This window comes from Syngnathus acus, chromosome 6 (genome assembly GCF_901709675.1).
Source record: "Syngnathus acus chromosome 6, fSynAcu1.2, whole genome shotgun sequence".
Lineage (NCBI taxonomy): Eukaryota > Metazoa > Chordata > Actinopteri > Syngnathiformes > Syngnathidae > Syngnathus > Syngnathus acus.
In genome coordinates, this window is record NC_051092.1 from 9,053,156 (window position 1) to 9,075,125 (window position 21,970).

The 21,970-nt window shown below is 41.4% G+C and overlaps 1 protein-coding gene across 4 annotated transcripts; it reads left to right on the forward strand.

The window, feature by feature from the left end:
* Nucleotides 1–8,023: 8,023 nt before the first annotated feature.
* nap1l4a (nucleosome assembly protein 1-like 4a) lies at nucleotides 8,024–16,279 on the forward strand. 4 transcript variants are annotated; one of them, XM_037254654.1, is made up of 16 exons: nucleotides 8,024–8,112; nucleotides 8,902–8,937; nucleotides 9,096–9,168; nucleotides 9,665–9,806; nucleotides 10,200–10,286; nucleotides 10,775–10,909; nucleotides 10,989–11,060; nucleotides 11,139–11,278; nucleotides 12,185–12,330; nucleotides 13,455–13,477; nucleotides 13,582–13,695; nucleotides 13,787–13,816; nucleotides 14,073–14,135; nucleotides 14,284–14,340; nucleotides 14,707–14,731; nucleotides 15,070–16,279. In XM_037254654.1, the coding sequence occupies exons 2-16, from the start codon at nucleotides 8,922–8,924 to the stop codon at nucleotides 15,093–15,095; spliced, it is 1,149 nt and encodes a 382-aa protein (XP_037110549.1). In that variant the 5' UTR covers nucleotides 8,024–8,112; nucleotides 8,902–8,921; the 3' UTR covers nucleotides 15,096–16,279. The 4 variants fall into 4 exon arrangements, with proteins under 4 accessions (XP_037110549.1, XP_037110552.1, XP_037110551.1 ...); XM_037254655.1 differs by lacking the exon at nucleotides 8,024–8,112 and adding an exon at nucleotides 8,179–8,203; XM_037254657.1 differs by lacking the exon at nucleotides 14,284–14,340 and having other exon boundaries at nucleotides 14,708–14,731.
* The last annotated feature ends 5,691 nt before the right edge of the window (nucleotides 16,280–21,970 follow it).

Sequence of the window (21,970 nt, forward strand, 5' to 3'; positions counted from 1 at the left end):
ACCCTGTTTAGGGCTGTCTCTGTCTTACCTCAGCAACAAGCGCATCACATAGATTTGTAGCCTATTGCTTTTGGCTGAGGACTTAGCTGCTTAACGTGATTGTGGAGTGATGTTCGTTGCCCACAGGCAGGCAGGGGTAAAAAGATTATCTGCGGACCTCTGGTCAAATGCTATGGCTGCAACCTTGAAGGGGTGCAGAGGAGGCATGTGTGACTCTGCGCTTAGACGTTTCTTGTATAACCTGAGCCAACTGGCTCAAAATGCTGGAGAGCATTATAGCCTCTGGCTTATGACAACTCTGACCCCTTTAGCGGAGCACAGAGAGGGAAAGGTTGAAATATAAAACAAACGATCGTAACAACAAATAGACTTATGGTATATTTCTACCTTGTTGGAATGATGATAAATTCCTTCAAGAGCATTGCGGTGATAGGTCTATACTGTAATTTAATATGGGCTAATCAGCTGACACTTTCGTATTGCTCAGGCCGGTATAATATTGCACGAGAGGTCTTACTCTTGTTTGATTTCACATGTATTGTACATTTACTTCATGAATTTGAACACTCCTACTAGAGACTTAAATTGTTTTCTTACAGATTATTTTAAACCCCAAAGCAGGTCATTATTAAAATGGCAATAATAACAAAATGTTCGTCAGAAATAGACAATTTAAATGCTATTTTAAATCTTTAGAAGTAACTAGAATGTTTAAGGGTGAAAAATTGAATTGATTTGCTTCCTGAGGGGTTATTCAAGGTTCCCTTTTTCATTATTTTGACCTTTTGTTGAAAGTGTTATTTTCTGAAAGGCAAAACAATGTGACGCTTGACATTTATTTGCAATTAGGCATAATTATTCATGCCGTAGCTAATAATTTATTTCAAGTGTTTGCGTGTGTGTGTGTGTGTGTGTGTGTGTGTGTGTGTGTGTGTGTGTGTGTGTGTGTGTGTGTGTGTGTGTGCAAGCGTGCGTGCGTGCGTGTATGTGAGAGCAACATACATATATCTTGTTTACAGACGTCTGTTGTCTTCATCAACAGAAGTGTCAAATCCAGGTCCAAAAATAAAAACCCTGCCACAGTTGGGCTTTAGCCACTTGTGTTCATCAAGCACTGATTTCCAACTTTTACAAGGACCATTTGTAGCCAAGTGGTCATGAGCTGCGGGTCATGACTGAAAGGACAACAATTTCAATTACCGTAATTTTCGGACTATAAGTCGCACCGGAGTATAAGTCGCACCAGCCATAAAATGCCCAAAAAAGTGAAAAAAACCCATATATATGTATATAAATCGCTCCTGAGTATAAGTCGCCCCCCCCCCCAAACTATGAAAAAAAACCGCGACTTATAGTCCGAAAATTACGGTAATCAAAATAAGTTCCCTCCACCGGGTGTGCCACCACCCCTTAGAAATAAGGTGAGAAGCTCAGTCATCTAGGAGGGGCTCAGGTTGAAGCCTCGGGCATCTGGTGAGGATGCTTCCTTAATGAGGTGTTGCAGGCACGTTTCAGAGAGAAGGCCCTGGGGACAGCCCAAGCAAGACATGCTGGTGAGATATGTCTCCCACCTGGATTTGGAACACCAACAATCTCCTTGGAAAACCAACGCAATGTGGCTGGGGAGAGGGACATCTGAGTTTTCGTCACTTAAGCGGCTACTAGCGCAACCCATTTATGGGTAAGTAGGAGAAACTTAATTGATGAAGGTGTGCATGGAGGAGTGCATGGATATTCATACAAGTGCTTTAGAATTCCAAGTAATGTCTCATTAGCTGGCTGAGGCATTTGTGTCAACCCCTACCAACTAACTTTTGACACAATTGTGAAGAGGTGACATCTCTCCAGCATTCTTACCTCTGTTTTTCCAACTCTAGCTTTTTTTTTCTCAAAGTTTTCGAAATACTTGCAAATGACACCGGGATTATAATTATTACAATTATGCATTGATTCAGTGGTTGCATTGTGCCATTGTAAGTGTCAGCTTTTGCCTGCGTAATTGTGGAACCTCAGACGGGTTAATTGCACCTAACAAGGCCAGCTGGGCTATTATCCATCATCCTCCGCGATTCTTTCTCCGCAGGGTGGCAGAACGTCAGTCACCTTTGAGTTTAGCATCACAACATATTTTGTTGATGAAGAGAAACGGATATACAAAATATTGTCCTATGATAGTTTTTCAATCTCCCCCGACACACAAAAAAAAGACAAAAAGGAAAACGTCGCAAATGCTTTGGCACATCTATGCAAATGATCATGTACAATTGTCAGATGTTTCCGACATTATCAATTGCTTATGTCATGTTGATCAAAATGTATAATAAGGGGTCTCTATTAAATTGCCTCACACACCACAACGTTTTTTGTATTAGTTCATCATGTTGGTCTTTATATATAAATTGGTTGAACAAGTTGTCATATGTCAAGCGTGTGGTCTGTGGTCTTTTTATGGCCATCTACTTAATGAGCCATTTTCCATAAGCGCAACAGGAGGGTGGCAAAAAATTTGTATGTCAGGATTCCCTGCTGGTTCAATCAGAGGACCAAAAGCCAAATTCACATGCAGGGCAGTGTTTAATCTGAAAATAGCACCACACAAACATATTCAAATTCAACCAAGTATTTTTTCATTGCGTTGTGTTCTGTTTTTTTTAGGTATGTTATTAAATTAAATGTTATTATTAAATGTAAAAAAAAAAAAGATTACAAAGGTTAGATTTTCCCAACATCACTGCATCTAACATTTCACATACAAAACAAAAAACCTGAATAAAATATGTATATACAAGTTACTACAGGTTCTTGAGTAACATGCCAAGTTGACTGAGCAGCAGAAAACCTTTGCAGATTGCTTGCAAAAGCTCCATCTTTTCACTTTCAGGCAGTCTGAATGGTTACCATCAAGGGAAAGGAATGTTCTAAACTTTTGTTTCAAGACCATTGCCATGTTGAGTGAAGTAATGTTTCTTGAGACAAGCGCCTTAGCAACGTGGTTGCTATAGCACGCCATCTGATTGCAATGCGACGAGTAGCGACTGAATCAACATCACATTCGGCTTTATTTTTGCTCTCAATCCTCCAAGACTTTGCAGACTGCACAACCTGTTAATAATATGAATGTTGGATTACAAGAGGTCCACACAATCTAATTGATCTAAATTGATTCAATGATTTTTTTTTTCTTATGAATGTTGTTGATGCAGGACAGTGTACAGACTGATGTGCAACCCATGTCAGAGGCACAGCATCCCTGTTGTTTTTATATACGTAAAGTGATTAGGCCCACGTTGTTCAACCATTAGCACTGTTCTGGTTACTGGGGTCATGGCGGTAGTAACAGTGCTATGACGTGCTAATATTGGCTGTCTACCCTCTAGCAGTGACACGCAAGCTGTGTGGAACTAGCGACTCCCAATTAGATTTACCTTTTCTTAATGGGCTGCTGTCAGCCACCAGCCTGCAGCGTCCCGCTAGTGCTTAATGAACATCAAGCAGCTGGGGCCGCAGATACACACCACTTGCTTGTGGTACGTATCTGCCTCCACCTGTAACAAGTTTCCATCCATCCATCTAATTTCTGAATTGCTTTCCCTTACAAGAGTCGCGGGCGTGCTGGCGCTGACTTTGGGCAGGGTACACGGTGAACTGGTTGCCAACTAGTCACAGGGCACACACAGACCATTCATGCTCATAATCACAACTACGGGCACTTTAGAGTGTTCAATCTGCCTACCATGCATGTTTTTGGAATATGGGAGGAAATATGGTGGTTTAGTTCTCGGAGTTCTTCTCCACCAAACCCACCATTTCGTTTTTGAACTTGAACTGAAAGAACATATAAATCTGAAACGCTGCTGTTTAATAAACATGGCATTGAAATGCATTTAAGTGTTACATGTTATTAAAAAAACTTTTTGCCAAAATGTTCCTTTTTACTGCAAATGAATATCGGCTTAAGATATCGGTTATCAGCCTCTTCAATCACTAATAATCGGTATCGCACTAAACCTTTCAACTGCTGGACAAAACTTATTTTTAATACTCTCTGGCAGCATGTGAATTGTGAATGCATTGTATTTTTTAGGTAAATAAGTCAAACCTCTTTTGTTATATTTATCAGAAAGGGAAACGATATTGTCTAAGCCAAACCCTGATTAACTCGTGCACATTGAATGTTTTTACAGACCATAAGTTTTAACAACCATGGTGGCTGAAAGTTAGTTTGACATTCATTGAAAGTCCTTTATTGTCAAAATATGAATAAACTGTTTTATTGTCAAGCGTGAAATCCTCAAATTGCAGGAAACATTTTGTCAACTCACAGTCACTGACTCTGTGTGGCTGCATGTGCTCAAAGGTGTTTTCGGTGATTGTTGTTGGTGGCTAAAAGGTTTTAGTTGTGAAATCTGAACAACAGAGATTGCAGTGGGCAATGAATCAAAAATAAAGACGTTGTGATTAAAATTGCTTATTGGTGCAAATGAAAGTAAATTGCACTCAAATTGCACAGAGCAGAGATTTCCGCCTGCCATAAACCAGATCAATGATTCAGCTAAATTTGTTGTGCATGTAGAACCTTATGACACAGCCACATCAGATGAGATAGTAGTTCCATTTGCCATCCTTCCAGCCCCCCACCCCAGACCTCCACTTGTGAATAATGACTGCAGCTGTGTCAATGGGGCTGCTTTGCTGTGTCTTATTTTGATGGCTTTCTATAGTCAGTGTGAATGTGTGTGTGTGTCTGATTATGGTGTACAAATAGGCCATTACCCATGTTAGAATGAGAGCGGCTTAATGGACAACAGAGGATGCGGGGGCAGGACTGCTCGTAAACACCGCCCTGTCCCTCCGGTCATATCGATAACACCATCCGTGCCATCTGGGAGCTTGACCACTTCATTCAAAAAACCCAATACCCCAGTGGAATGAGGTGTGCCACGTTGTACGCTCATTCTCCGTGTTGAATCACCAGAAACAGACAAGTGATATCACCACTTTATTTTTTTCTTTTGTCTTCTGTTGATGCTTGTGCAACATCATTGCGACTCGCATTTTTAACTCTCCGAATAAAGACTGATTTGATCACAGATCGTGACAAAGATTGGGTCTCAAAATGTATTGGTTGAACAGTCAAATCATTACAATACATGGGGAAAAGATCATGCATAACAACATTTATTGTGCATTAAAAACATGAACAAGACACCTGTCAAAAGTGTGGCAGACGGGACATTGATGTTGACCGATTGACCGAAGCGTTCATATTACAGACAAAGAAATTTACACGAATGAAGTGGGAAAGCTAACAATAAATAACAATTTCTTTCTTGCAAATACCTCTCCATATTGAAGAAAGAAATAGGGCATGCTAATTGTATCCAACTCCTAACCTATGCCACATCGAAAAATATAAATGAGTGACATTAAAAAAGTCTAGCTATACACTAATGTTAACTTCATGCTTAGCAGAACTACAATGCACTTTATTCATATATATTTTATACCATTCATAAGGGTTGTGGATTTGCGTTGAATAGTCAATCAGTTTTCTACATAGTAGCACATCACTGCTGCCAACTTTGCCGTGGGAATTTTTAGAGGGCCATTATGTGTTCAAACCACAAGTATATTTGTCTTTAATAGTACCTGCTCAGGGCGAATTACTTACAAAAGATTCCAGAAATCTTTCTGGGACGGCTTTTCAGCGATGAACACATTAGACTGTTCTCTTTTGCTGGATTTGTATGTTTGCACACTTTACAGATTTAAAGTGAGTGCATTCATGTAACCCTCATTATTGGAAATGCACCAGCGTATTTTGCATCCAAACAGCCAGGTGTGTGCTTCAGCCCATTTATAGAGAGGGCAACGTACAAAAACAAAACAATTAGGTTCGTTATTTGGGTGTGGGGCTCAAAGCCCAACGCTGTGGAGTGCAGCTTTGAGCAAGAGTTGCAGGTGTCACCATTGTCTTTGTGAATATGGCACCTGATAAAGGAAAAGCCGACAAAGCTTCACAAGATATACTTTTTAATAAGTCTGTTATGTCTACGTACAAAGTCATACAGCCATACTGCAATGAGTTATTCAAGCCCTAACACTGAAGAAAAAAAAAATCACCCAAAAAAAAATTTGAAATTGACCTTGAGATTGTACAAAACGATATTCAAAGCAGTGCTTTTTGTGCCATATGATGATGAGGATGAGGATGGCTATTATTTTTTTAACAAAATTGGCTGGACCCCAAAAAAGACTTATACACCTGTCAACAGGTATTACACATCTTGTGTGCAAATTTCTTCAAACGTCTCTGCTGTAAATGATGCCTTCTCCAGACTGAAAAATTTCAGATCCTTGCAGATTTTCAAATGGTCCAAAGTTTGGTTTCTAGCCATTCTTTGAGCTGGATGCAGCAAGCAGCTCCAGATTTTAACCAAGCTGTCTCCACATTTCACAACAGGTATGAGGTTCTCCATGTTTCAGTTTCAATTCATCTCATCATTTTTGAGTTATTCAGTGAACAATGTGGGTTATTCTTTCTTGAATCAGAGGGTTCCAACATTTGACCATGTGTGTGTGTTTAGACAAATTCCATCTATAAATGCGCCACAATCATCCACAATTTTCGAAAATCAGTAATTACTGTATATTTGTCTACATTTGTGGCTCGATCCTAAATGCTACAATCACATTTGATTTTCTTTGTGAGTACAGATCTGTTCTGGTAAATGTCACACTGTGACAGGCACAAAGCCTGGTCACCACAATCATACCCTGAGGGACCCCGGTACTGTCACTTCCTCTCAAGTGTGCGCACGTTGCAGCAGTTGATAGCAAACAGAGAGGGCCTGATTTTGGTGACTTTATGCCTTTTACAGAATATGCTATTTCTGTAAAGAGCATGTTTCCTCGTCAAAAAAAAGAAAAGAAAAGAAAAGATGAATCATTTAAGAAATTATGACCAATGCTTGACCAACTGATTTTGCTGGTTGGGGTATAAAGAGTCACTATTCTATTTATTCATTGTAAATGAGTGCCAAGAGGCTGCAGATGTGCTAATTTGACACTTAATTAACAATGAGAAGCAAAGAAAAGCATTTAGGGTAATAATACTTACTTACGAATAAAACTCTTACTTTCCCTGACCCACCAATAAGTTTACTATAATTGGCAAGACAGATCAATTAAACCACAGGCAATTTATTATACAATAAAGGTTATAAAGTTGAATAAATAAAGGTTATATAAAGTTTTGACAATACAATAAGCAATAAGAAGGTGTCTTCATGAATCAATAATAAGGGAAATATAAGGCAATAATCATAATATTGACAAAATATTGAAAGATACGCCTGCAACTAATGCTAATTTTATCTGGCAGTGGAAATTTTGGTCCATTCACTGAAGAAACTCGCCCTATGAGATGAAGAACTATGAAGCCCTCTGGTGGTCATATAACCACGCTCACCCAAACTAAAAAAAGTGTGTCCACAACATTTTACATTTTAATTATTATAGGCCTTGTGCATTGTTGCACAGAAACTTTAAAACTGATTTAAATCACTACCAAAACAGGTTTAAAAACTCGTATCAAATATAGCTTGTCTGATATTAGTTTGTTTCAGGTGAGCTACGACCTGTAAACATCTGTTAAGACAACATTTTAAATTTGTGTCGAGCCTATTAATTTTTCATATAATTAATTACAATTCTTATTTAATAATTTAATTATATCGCACCGATTGTTTCCATTTTGGTACGTGGTGAATAGCGTGACAGCCCATAAAAATGTACCTTTCCTTGGTGAGTAATATTTAACTTTTTAGAATCAAAAGAAAATTAATTGGCATAGCTTCGATGAAAAGCTCTAAGTTATTTTAAAATTATGCAATGTATGGCTTTTCCATAAATGTTATATTTGGGGTGGGCAGATTGATATGTTTACTGACAGCCAAGAAAAGAGAATTTACCCATCAATTTTATTATTAGTAATAATTATTATGTTGATCGGCAGAGGGCAGTCGTACATCGCTGAAATATAAGTCGTCACACCAAGGAAGAAGAGTCGAAGACGCGTGAGAACTGTGACTTGATCGCCCGACGTCACAGGTAAAAAGATCCCTTTAATCGCTGCTAAGTAATCGTAAAGAGCAGGTGACGCAGTCCTTGGAGATAGTAAACTCTTCTATAAGGACTTCAGGTGAACTGGCTCAAAGTTACTTTGTCTCCACTTTAAGCAACTGCAGTGCTAACGATAGCCAGCAACTACTAGCTTACCAGTGCTGCTAGCAAAGAGCTAACAGCCGTATGTTAAACGGAGTTAACACGGGCACAGTGGTGTTATGAAGTCACCTTTTTGCCGATTATGACCCCGCGCGACTTTTGGCATCTGCACAACGACTATCTATTATTTTACTGTGGCATTTTAATGACTGGTCACAGAACACGTTGCTTCGTACTTTGTTGCTCGTCAGCTAGCGCTTTAGCCCTGTCAAACGTGCAAACGCCGCCTATTCTTGTTCAGTAGTGGCTGCCAGGAAGCCAAACTTAGACTGTTTGAAATCGTGCACCTAGTCTGCGTTTAATTCCACTGTGTAACTGTCATTGGGCGTCGAGAGCGCTTTCACTCGCGAGCAGACGCCAACTTTGTTTGTCGTAGGCTAGCCAGGGCGTCACTTCGTCATCGGCCCGCGCTTGTTCGCCACACTGTGCCCGTCACACCTGGGCTCTTTGCAAATACGTGTGCCCCTTTGTAACAACGATGATTTCTTTGTGCCACATGCTGGAGACCGTGGCGTAAGGGACTGTTTCTGATGGTGTTATTGAGCAATCCCGTGTGGAAAGTAACACGCAGTCACTACTTGTGGTAGCTTTATCATTGCTTTCTATTATTCACAGGAAAGAGCAGCATCTCTGTAATGGAGGTCAATAAAGGTAAGTGCACCTTTGAGTTGGCCTTGTACAACCCGGTCAAGCATTGCTGTCATTTTGCTGTCTTGTTTAAGTCAAAGGTTGTCTTAATGCACAATTGTACAAGTCTGATTGACCTTATGAATGAGACTTCATTCGCACAAATTCACACATTTTGGCAGGTAAAGGGGAGCCGGGGTTGCAGAATCCTCTCGGACAGATGGACAAATCTGTTAACTTGCATGCGGTGGAAAGGTTGGTATGAGTTGCATTGTAGGTTCCTCAAAACACTTAAATTACACAAGCTAGTAGTGAGGTCATGTTTTGTTACCATACTATACTATGCCATGCTACATTATTGTAAGGTGGTTTGACTGTACTTAAAATGCAACACCAGCTCTGGTAGTATCTGAAAATAAATCAACTGCAAGAGGGGATTAGTTCACGACTTGTACGTTGTAAGAAAATTGAATGATGAATGAAAGATACTGCTTTTGGAGCAGCATGTAAAGCAAATAAACGTTTACAATGAATGCACTGGTAGGAGCAACTCTGCACATTCCAATGTCCACAAAAACGGTTATTTTAAAAACGTTGTTGTAAAAAAAAAAAAAAAAAAAATCACAATTGACTGATATGAATGTTTTCTTATGGTTGTTGGCTTTGTATATTGAACATCTTGTTCTGAAGATTCAGAGATGACAGTCACAACAGTGCCCCCTGAAACTTTTTGCTGTACGTTCTACCACAGCCTTCCCAAAGCAGTGACGAGGCGAGTGCATGCCTTGAAAAGGCTTCAGGTGCAGTGTGGCAACATCGAAGCCAAGTTTTACGAGGAGGTCCATGAACTGGAGAGGAAGTATGCTACCCTCTATCGGCCATTGTATGAAAAGGTACTCTTTAACTGTTATCTTAAGAGTCCAACTAAACACTCGGGTGTACCCATGGGCTTGAGGACACTCTTAAGTGGCGCCAGATGCCTCTCTTGTCCAACATGAAATTGGTTGGACTGCATCCATAGTGCTATAGTGTATACTAGTACAACGAGTAGCCGACTGTTGTCAAGGCTATTTCCGGAGCTAGTCACAAGAACCAGGCCATTCTCAGTTGCCCTAATGATTGGCGGTTAAGGTTTGCCTGCACCTGTGCATGCAGCACTTTGGCGCTCTGATTTCAATGGATGGATGGATGGATGGATGGATATTTCACTCTTATTGTGATCTATGGCTGTTTGCAATTGGTCTGTTTAATCATTGACACTACTGTGTGTATGTGTGTTGTCACAGCGAAGAGAGATTGTCACGGGCACAGTGGAACCCACAGATGCAGAGTGTGAGTGGAACAGTGACAAAGATGAAGAGGAGGAGCTATCTGTAAGTGGAGCTTTCAGTGAACTCTTAAAGGAGACAAAATACAACAAGGAGCTTCCGGGTTTCTGACATCTGCCTTCAAAATACCGATAGGCTAAAGAATTATAGCACGCTTAAAATGTATATGTAATTGAAAACGGTGCTATTTTGGGGAGGGGGGGGGGGGGTTCTGCCTCATGCAACGCTGAGTATGTAGGTGTCTGGGGGTGGAGTCAAACCAACCCAGCATCTGTCCCTGTGTTGAGCACCTTTTCTGCCTCCTCCCCATAACAACCATTTTACCTCCCTGTGGTGTAAAGTAGTTCCAATGACTCTGAGACTCCTTCCAGAGCAAATAAATGTGTCCTGACTATTTAATTAATAGGATTTATGCCTGGATTCTAGTCAAGGCTCGTGGTTCCTTGTTTAAAAGTTACATTTAAGAGAAACAATATATATCAATACTGTATATAGACCAGACTTACTGGCTGTTGTCTGTCCTCTTGCTACAGGAGCAGATGAAGAAAAAAATAGCTATTGACTCTGCTAAAAAGGATGATGCTGTACCAATGGAAGACCCAAAAGGCATCCCGGACTTCTGGCTCACTATATTCAGGAACGCAGATATGCTCTCTGATCTGATCCAAGTACATTTAACGCTTCACTTGAACACAAGTATCCCGGCCCATTTCTTAACCTTTGTATTAACTGTTAGTTTTCTGCCAGGAACATGACGAGCCAATCCTGAAGCACCTGAAAGATATTAAAGTCAAGTTTTCCGAACCGGGACAGCCCATGGTCAGTATCGATGCGTTAAATAATAAGACAACTCCTAAATACGATTGCAAACATTGTAATCTTATTTTGGGATTTCAGAGTTTCACTCTGGAGTTCCACTTTGAGCCCAACAGTTACTTCAATAATGCTGTCCTTACTAAAGTCTACAAAATGAAGTCTGAGCCTGATGCTACAGAGCCTTTCTCTTTTGAGGGCCCAGAGATCATCGACTGTGCCGGGTGAGATATGCACTTGGCAGGCTTCTTAGGGTGTATTCAGACCAGAAAAGTCCTTTGGTCTGGACCATAAGCGGACTTATTTTTTTTCGTTTGGTGCGGTTCCTATTCCGACTGTACATTGTGCAAATGAAGTATATTTTGGAAACGCATCCACGCTTGTGACGATCTGTGCTCCCATTGGACAGCAATGACCAGGGTGGCGCACAGACCCAGAAATTAAGGAAAACATGCGAGTCCTACACGCTGTATTCCTGGTCTGCATAGTTGTGCTGTTGGTTCTTATCTGCGCCGTTTGTATTCACGCCTGAAGCGAACCGAGACCACTTTAAATAGTGGGTTTCGGTCCGGTTCTTTAATCCGCACCAGGATTTGTTTGCATGTATTGACACCTGCATAAAAGGTCTGGACCAGCGTTAGAATCTAACCCTGGTCCTTTTAATGTGGACCAAACAGTCAGGTCTGAATACACCCTTAGATTATTCTTTGGACTCAAATGTTTAAACGGCATGAGAAGGTGGTAATTATCTTTTCAAATATTCTCAAAAAAGACTCATCTAAAATTTGTACAGACAACACTGTTATTTAGTTTCAACAGGTGCATAGATTTCACAATTGAATGCCACTGGGTCATGCTATAGATTTGTAGAGCTTTTTTGAGTGTGCAGACCACAGGTTAAATTTGATTTCAAAAATCAATTTTTGTATAAAACGCTTAGATTAGCTGCTGCAGGTTGTCATCCAGTTGAGGGCTGACAAATGTAAGAAATCACTTTTATGCTTCAAGCAGTATATATCACAGACACAGTAATAAACAACAGTTGGATGCCTGTTAGGGTACAATGTGGTTGTCTACAACAAGTAAGCAATGTTAGTAATAACTAACCTTGGTTTTCTTTCTCCCCATAGCTGTCCGATAGATTGGCACAAAGGGAAGGATGTGACTGTGAAAACGATCAAGAAAAAGCAGAAGCACAAAGGTCGTGGCACAGTCCGCACAGTCACCAAACAGGTCTACAACCCCTCCTTTTTCAACTTCTTCAACCCCGTCAAAGGTGAGTGTTGGTGCATAGGCTTAGTCATTATTTGTATATTCCTTGTAAACGGTGTATTTGTATATTACTCAAGACATTGTTTTACAATATGGGTAGAGTTGTGTCCAAATGATTCACACGAATACAGCTCACGTGTTTTTTATATATTTAATGTAAAAAAAATGTAATATACTTCTCACTTACAGCTACAAGTTTGGTAGCTTGACGTTCGAGCCTAACTTGCCAATACTGCAGTCTGCTTTAAGAAAAAAACCTTAAGAGGAGGCGCTATCAATTGACGTGTCCTCAATTGCCCACAAGCAACTTGCTGCTTTAAACTAAACTCAACACTAGAGGTCGCCACGATTGGACAATATTTTAACTACACTGTGTCTGGGTAGACGTTGAACTCTCCTGAAACTTTGTAGTTCCACGACTAAACTGGTGCAACGGCCTGTTTAATTCTTATAATCAATTCAAACGGCAACCAAGATGATGCTACCCAAATTAGTGTGTGGATAGACTATATAGCGTCAATCTTAAGGGCAAGGCCAGATCCTACTGGTCATATTTCCAGATAATGCGCTGTAACATTGGTCGTAACTCCTAGTAGGCATTCCTGGTTACAGAAATGTTTCTGTTTGTATCTCAGACATGTCTGGGCAGGTTCTGTCTCTTCAGAGGCTGACCTGACATCTGATTGGTTCAACCCATCTTTGTCTCCCTGATATCAAGCTGTGATTGGAGAATATTAATAGCTTTTTCTTAGCTGCTCTGAGCTTCCTTGCTGCATTCATCTATTGTATTGAACTAGTTCAAATTCTGATTTGGTGCTGGTATGCAAGGGCTTGGTGATTAATGGCCTTTTTTTTCCCCCAAAATGTGTTAGCTGATTTTTGAACCTCCCCGATTTGCTTATAGAATAGCAAATAACAAAAATAATGAGTTTTACTTTGCTTTCTATATTTCCTTTGTGTCTCATGATTCCAATCAAGCCATACACCTCCCTCTCCCAGGATTAATGCTATATGTGAAGCACTTTGTCAATATAAATGGTTGTATTGTGTGTGTGTGTGCGTGTGTATAGATAGATTGATAGACTGATGTTTTTGCTGATTATAATATCATTCTGTTTTCCTCCACAGCTTCACCAGACGGTGGTGAAATGGTGAGTTGCTGTCAAAAATCCCCGAGCAGTTGTCTTGCAGCTATGAGATGGTTAGTTGCACTCTTTAATCAACACTAATTTTGTTTTATTTTTTTCCAAACTAGGACGAGGACTCTGAGCTAACTTTTGACTTTGAGATCGGTCATTTCTTCCGTGAGAGAATAATTCCCAGAGCAGTGCTGTATTTCACAGGAGAGGCAATGGAAGATGACGACAGTGTAAGTAAATATGTGATCTTTGGTGGAATTAACGTGGTGGAATTAACATGTCATGTGGTTGTTGTTGTTGTTGTTGTTTTTTAAACTACAGTTTGATGAGGAACTAGAAGAAGGCGATGAGGTTTGTCATTTTTCTTAACTCACTGAATACGAAACGGACTCGGGTCACATTTAATGTGAACCTTACCAAAACAAATCTGATTTCCCCTAAGAATCCGACATGAGCATTATGACCCGTCGTGTGAACCTGTCGTAGTATTTACGCTTTTAATGAGACCCAGTTAGTAGAAAACTGTGTAGTCTATGCCACAAAGTAAGGTTCTTTAACACCTTCTATGCCCTGATTTGAGTACTTTATCTGTCTTTATGGTTGTCAGGAGCAAGACGATGATGATGACGACGACGATGATGATGATGACGATGGAGACTTTGACCCGAGGGTGTGTATGAGTTTACATGTTCTATGGTGATTTCTTGTGTTCGTATCGCTTTATAGAGTCCTTGCTTCCATTCCTACTGCAGCAAGGTAACACAGATTTGTAGTAGTCTGTGCACCATTCAAAACCTTGAAACGTATAACCCCTGTAGCTGCAAGTGGTGGTGTCCATATGTATCCAATCGACCATCTCGGTGCAGTGCCGCTTTAAGCCCAGCGCGCACACGTTGCCGCCGCTATTTACGCGGTGTGAGCTTCGATTGTTCTATTCATTTATCTTATGTTTCTCTTAAACCAAGTGATTGAGGTGCTTGAGGTATGGGGCCTTTTTACTTACCTTATTTGCCAAAGTGCTAGCTTGTGAAACACCTTAATATAGCTGTATGAGTAAATTGGCATAACACACCAGACCTGAATTGACCAGCATGACATCATCCGATTCATTTCTGTCTGAAGCACTTTGGCTCTTCATTGTGAGTGTGGGCCTCATTTCAAAGGCGACTGTCTATTTGAGTAGAATTAGGTTCGATGAGATTGTTGAACGTCTGCATGACATTGTCTTTCCTCCCACCACAGGCCTAATCAATCATGCATTTCTAGGTAAGGAGGAACTAAGAATGGCCACATACTGCAGTCTCCATCTGTTCAAAACTGCCTTTGTGTCCCTTAAGTCTTTTTGCGCTCGCTTCTTTGGCTTCTGTTTTCCTGTAATCAAGGGTTGCGTTTTGGTGATCCTCAATCTCACATCCTGGGCATTCCGTCCCGCTCCTCTTTTTTGCTCCGTCTACTATAAGGCTGCTCCCCCTCCATCCGTGTTGCACCAAAGCGGTTTTAAACTCGCTGCATTTCCTGTTAGCTGCTTCTCGTTGTCAGCCAATAGTTCCCTTTAGCCAAACCTCGCTCCCTCCTTGTCTGAGTTTAATGTTTGTCTTGCGCAGAAAGAAGCACCCGCCCAACCTGCTGAATGCAAGCAGCAGTAACCACGGTGACCGGTGGACAAGGAGACCTGCTATCCTTCAATTCAGCCAATCAGCCAGTCCTCTTCTTGCAGCCCACTTCTATGAATGGTCATCCAAACGCAATAGATACAAACCAAACAGCAAGTGCATGACTTTTTTTTGTTTGTTTGTTGTTTTTGCTCACATCGCCTTTTGTTTGGCATCTTTCTCGCTCCAAACAGGGATGTATCCTGGCAATTTTCATCTTTTGCTAAAGTGGAATTTAGTGCATTACTGCCAAGAATCTCAGCACGTCATAGAAAAAATGAAACTTAAAGGACTCATAAAATTAAGTTGCTATGGATCTGTTACTCAGGGTTTTTTAACATCAACACGATAGTTATATCACCAGGGAACTGCAGAGCAAAGTCAATTTTGGCTGGGTTTTTTTTTTCTCTCTCTCAATGTATAACATTTAGTTTTGTTTCATACTTGTGCTTGTCATTGAATTATTTATTCTGGTGTCATGCAGCAGTGTAGTGATGCTTTTCAGGAAGCCACATTGGTGGAGGCTATCCTCCAATTGATTCAAAACTGCCATGTTCCAATTTTGAACGTTTAATCGGGGGAAAGTGTTTTGACGCGATGCTGCGTTCAGATGCCAATTTAAACAAGCATTTAACAGAATGTTAGCACTTCCTGTGCCCTACTAAAGCTCTTTCTGCATTTGCTCACGATCAGTCCAGTCAGTATATCACCGCACAAGGACAGACTGAAGCCAACTCTGACCTTTCAAATCTGTGACAGCATGCAGGTTGTTTGGCTGCTCTAACAAGCCTAATTGAATGTTTTCTTCAATTGTGTCCCCACTTGTACATTGTACTCAGCATTTAAAGTTTTTGTTATTGTATATGGGTTTGTTTTTGAATCATTTGTTGAAAACATGTTGCCAATGTTTTTTCTACTGCCCTTTAGATTCAATTTGTTTAGTTTGGATGCCCCTGTTGGCAGGTCATCAGAAGCAATAAAGCAATTGCCTGCTTCTCTTGATTGTCTTGAGCTGGTCACTTGCGTCTGAGCTGTGGTTGTTGTCCTGAAATGTATCACACGGGGTCCTGTGCTAACAAATGGCCTTAACTTGTTAACTTGGCTTATTCTCTTCAATTTGTACAGAGTTAAAATATTCTATTAAAGTTGTGCACCAATGAAACGTCTGTTTCTGTGAATGTCTTGAGTGCACTGCTTAGCTTAAATTCAAAGTCAAATCTGGTAATCTAGGTTAGGAATCATTCAGTGCAATTTATTAGACTGTTCTAATAGTGAGCTGGAATATTTACTAAAAAGGTTGGACTGTTGAGCAACTCTATTTCTAAACAATTTCTGAATTATTCTAAAATGTACTAACTTTACTTGTACCACTGACAAGTGCCTTTTCTTCCAGATTCTTTTACACTTAGTGCTCCAGGGTCACAGCCCTGTGAGCGTCAAATTGTCCAAAATGATTTGGTAATATAAGATTGGGAGGCGACAGGAGTGTGTAACCCAACATGTGCTTTAAGTGTTCCAAAACTTTGAAGTAATTAACATACATTTTCACATCACCCGAATGTCAACAAGAGTGGACCATGGTCTTTCTCACTCACAGCCGAGCCAACTTCACCCTTGAAGAATTTGCTAAAGTGCCAAGCGTCATGCAAGAGAACCAGAATGTCAGGAATCCAGTCCCGCAGATAGAGAAGAGAGTGTCCGCTCTTGTGAGAGACCGTTGTAATGCATCATGGGAGATATGGCCAAGAGCTCTGAGGTTTCTGGAGGAGAGCTGAAGGGCTGGGCTCGTGTCTTATTTAGAAACCTGTTTTGTCCTTATCGTGTCACTCACCTTGTGCAGACTCACTTTTCAGCTGTGTGTGTTCAAACTTTGAGTGAGTCGAGGTGGCGGCATGAGAAAACGAGACGTCTGGCTTCGATCGAGGTGACAATCAAGTCCAGACTTATGTCAAAATGCCTTTTGGTTTAATGTCGTGCACAGTCTGTTCTCTGAGACTGAAAATTTTGATTAGTTTTGGTGGTTTGACCGCAGAACAATGTGCTATTGATGCTGTGTGTGGGATTTACTAACAAAGACTCATTCTATCTCAAAACTTTCATTTCATTTTGATAGGATGAAAATTTAACTTCTAAGGGCAACATTAAAATGATAAACTTACACTTATTGAGAATTTAGGGGCCTCCATAAATCGAACATAAATGTTTATGCACCTGGGCGAACTTGTAGATGCCACACATTGCAGAAGGTCAAAATGTTATTTTTACGTTTAGACACGACTCTTGATGGTTGCCGACAACAACACACATCCCTTCCTTGATTTTCCACACTTGACCTGTCATTGGCCAATCATTCCCCAGCGTAGAACACGCTAAGATTTTCCTGGAAGCACTTATTTGAATCCAGTGACACACTTTACAATACTGATTTGGAAATGCTCTATCCGATTCAACTTGTTAGGTGATTGTGATTAAAATGATGCAGTTGGGAGTGACACGTGCTTTAAGGCACGACTGAAAGGAAATGTTTCTTTTGTTCCTTTGCAAAGAACCCAAACTAATCCAAATAAATGCAGGCTGTGAATAAAAATAACAGTCAAATACAGTGGTGAGAAGACAGGGCTAGCTATTCGAAACACTGACTGATATCCAATTACAATCTAAATTCTAACATTTGTTCTATAAAATGGTATTACTTTACAATTCGTGTGTTGGCTACACTGCTACTCAGTAGCAATTTTACTGTGGCTGTTAGATCAAATCAGATTTCAGCCCCTATGTGCTGCCATTTCAATGTTATCTGCTCAGAGTGTTCACATTAGCGCTGGCCACTTTAACTTCAACTCTAAACAAGAGGACAGTTTCTTGAACCCATCAGATTAGTCCGTGCGGGACATGAGGGCAGCCACCACCAAAATGTTCTATGAATGTTAGATCTTCAGCCCACCCAATACAGTCTTCAACCTAATCTGCTCAAAATCCATATCGAGTCGGTTAGCAATCCTGAATTTTAGTATGCAAGATAGTTACAAAAGTGAAGAAAGGTGAAGACCAAAAGTGGGCTTAATGATGTCGCTTGCCATCTTCTCTTCCTCATTGAGCACAAGTGCACACACAGGACGCTCTCTTCATCCCTCCGGCAGCTGCAGTCGGAGCCACTGTTGCGCTCTTGGCTCCAAGGTGCTCTTGGCAGCACTTGTAAACTGTGCGTACGTGACCACAGAGTATGCGAACAAGTCGGCTTGTGTGGACTCTTTTGTGCGTTCGGAAGCGATGCGAGCCAAATCTTGTTCCAGAGAGGATGAGGGGATAGAGGGTCACTTATGCTGATGACCTTCCGGTGACCTTTACAAGTCACCGAGCGTGATGAAGAGCTCATCGCCTGTTGCTGGTGTTGACACATGGATCACGCGTCTATGCAGACACTACGATCTAACATTGTTGCCGGTTATTCTATGTAGTATGTATCTGTCATCAAGAAGAGATGTCACCAGACTTTTCAGCCAGGCCAAACAATAAATATACTGCCAATGCATACTTCTGGTTCATTCATAGTCTGCCACACCATATCCATGCTATTTGTTGCCCTGGCTGTAGGTCAAGCGTGAGGCCTAAACCCATCAAGTGCAAAATCCCACCCATGGCTTCTATCACGGATTACCTTCAATAATATGGAAATAGTCCTTGTTGATCACATGATCTCCTTTGAGGCTTCGCAGACGCTTCATTATAGGACAGGCGGGGCGACGGCAGACCTGCATAGCTGCCATTCTTTGACAAAGTCTCTGGAACGGGACAGAGGTAGACACACTAGCTCTCACCGCAGACTCTTTAATTGCAGATGGTGCAATTAATATGGCCTGACATTTACTGTGTCTAATGGCATTCTGTCGCTGCACATGTCAACGTAAGTAGGATCACGTGAATAAAATGCTGCGCTGAGTGTCACAAGGAAATAGTACACATTTTATTGCACCACAGGTATGCCAGAGATGTCGTTGATACTATTTTTAGCCAGATCTTATTGTTACCAAGATGCATTCTTCCAAACAGGAAGTGAAGGTGCAATGTAACCATTGATAACATAACTGACTAGTGGAAAATGCATGCTAGAAGTTTTTCTTTTTTTCTTCCTCCAACAGTTCCTCCGGCAACACTATGTTTGACACTCATCAGCCATTTGTTCTTTTTCCCACGCTGCTGAATGCCACCCGTGCGCACACACTGGGCTTATCGGAACAATGCTTCAAATAGCTGCTCGAGTCTCATCGCGAGGGCATGTGACCAAAGAGCAAAAGGCGCAGTTATGACTTTACAACTGGTTCCCAAGAGTGTGCGTGTTTGCGTGCACGCGTGTGCATCTGTGTGCCACAGTGCAGCTGTTACCTGCGGGCTCTGCTGTGCATGTCAGCAGGCCATCACAGCAAGCTCAGCTACGCTGCTCCCTATTGTCGTCCGGGCTATGTATAGCGCAGGAGACTTTCACCAGTGAGTGAACGATCCGTTCAGAAGAACGAATCTTTTCAGTGAACGAGAGTGAATGAATCACTTCCTAAAGTGATTCGTTCTTTTTTCAGTCCATATGACTTCAACCAGTAGGTGTCGGTAATGCACATTGAAGCTGGTGCCATCTCGCCGTAAAACAAAACGAAGAAGAAAATGACATAACTTCCTGTTCACGAACGAGTTGTGAATTGCATTTCCTGTTCGCCAACCGAACGGATCTGTGAGTGAACGAGTCAGTGAATGAGTGATTTGCATTTCCAGTTCATCGCGAAAACGGATCAGTGAGGGAACGGATCAGTAAGGGAACGAATCCCGACTTTACCGTTCGCGAACGAGTTAAAACTTTTTCCCTAATGAAATGGTCTGTGATTAGGGAGACCTCATGGACACTTCAATAGGTACACTACACGAGGTAAAAATAAATAAATGAATAAATAAATAAGAAAGTGTAGCGAACGATTCGGTAAACGATTCTTTTGAACAAATCTTTTGAGTGAACCGATTCTAAAGATTCAGTTCACTTGAGAACTGGAATGCACATCATTAGTACAAAAGAGTGCAGACGGCCTAGACCGCCAGGTTGAAATAACCGACTGGTTAGTGACACGGGCTCTTGCTCGGTAAGGACTTGGTTCGATCCCAGGTGTGAGCATATACCCAAATGTGTTTTTAGAATTGGAACCTCGCTTTGAATAAGTATATGCAAACAAATGCAAGTATTTATGTAGAAATACATAAGGTGGCCCCGTCTGCACTCTTTTCAAGTGTACCTAATAACAGGCCACTTTATTAGGGAAATATCATGGTCAAAGGTCACAGGTGTCAAACTCCAGTCCTCGGGGCCGCATTCCAACATGTTTTCCAAGATTCCCTCGTTAAGTGCACCTGTGTGAAAAGTTTTAGCTCCTGCAGTCATGAAGATGAACAAAATCTTTTCACGCAGGTGCGTTTAACGAGGGTAACTTGTAAAACATATTGGAACGCGGCCCCGAGGAGTAGAGCTTGACACCTGTGACCTTTGACCATGATATTTCCCTAATAAAGTGGCCTGTTATTAGGTACACTTGAAAATGGCGGTGTACCTAATGGACTGTCCGTGTGATTCCCTCGTTAAGTGCACCTGCGTGAAAAGTTTTAGCTCCTGCGGAACGTGAAAGGGGCTAAAACTTTTCACGCAGGTGTGTTTAACGAGGGTAACTTGGAAAACATATTGGAACGCGGCCCCGAGGAGTAGAGCTTGACACCTGTGACCTTTGACCATGATATTTCCCTAATAAAGTGGCCTGTTATTAGGTACACTTGAAAATGGCGGTGTACCTAATGGACTGTCCGTGTGATTCCCTCGTTAAGTGCACCTGCGTGAAAAGTTTTAGCTCCTGCGGAACGTGAAAGGGGCTAAAACTTTTCACGCAGGTGTGTTTAACGAGGGTAACTTGGAAAACATATTGGAACGTGGCCCCGAGGAGTAGAGCTTGACACCTGTGACCTTTGACCATAATATTTCCCTAATAAAGTGGCCTGTTATTAGGTACACTTGAAAATGGCGGTGTACCTAATGGAGTGTCCGTGTGATTCCCTCGTTAAGTGCACCTGCGTGAAAAGTTTTAGCTCCTGCGGAACGTGAAAGGGGCTAAAACTTTTCACGCAGGTGTGTTTAACGAGGGTAACTTGGAAAACATATTGGAACGCGGCCCCGAGGAGTAGAGCTTGACACCTGTGACCTTTGACCATAATATTTCCCTAATAAAGTGGCCTGTTATTAGGTACACTTGAAAATGGCGGTGTACCTAATGGAGTGTCCGTGTGATTCCCTCGTTAAGTGCACCTGCGTGAAAAGTTTTAGCTCCTGCGGAACGTGAAAGGGGCTAAAACTTTTCACGCAGGTGTGTTTAACGAGGGTAACTTGGAAAACATATTGGAACGCGGCCCCTTGAGGACTGGAGGTCGACACCACTGGTTTAAGTGAAAGTGCCACACCCGCCCTCACCCCCACTTTCTGATTGGCTGTTTAATCTGTGACGTCACTCGGACACTCCATTAGGTACACTACCATTTTTAGGTGTTCCTAATAACAGGCCACTTCATTAGGGAAAAATCATGGTCAAAGCTTAAATAAAAGTGAAAAGTGCCACACCCGCCCTCACCCCCACTTTCTGATTGGCTGGTTGATCTGTGACGTCACTCGGACACTCCATTAGGTACACTGCCATTTTTAGGTGTTCCTAATAACAGGCCACTTCATTAGGGAAAAATCATGGTCAAAGCTTAAATGAAATTGAAAAGTGCCACACCTGCCCTCACCCCAACTTTCTGATTGGCTGTTTGATCTGTGACGTCACTCGGACACTCG

Bases quoted from the DNA above. Each gene is read 5' to 3' on its own strand.
- nap1l4a (XM_037254654.1), top strand. The intron at 14,136-14,283 runs GTGTGTATGAGT...TAACCCCTGTAG, and splicing joins ATGGAGACTTTGACCCGAGG to CTGCAAGTGGTGGTGTCCAT. The intron at 14,732-15,069 runs GTAAGGAGGAAC...TGTCTTGCGCAG, and splicing joins AATCAATCATGCATTTCTAG to AAAGAAGCACCCGCCCAACC.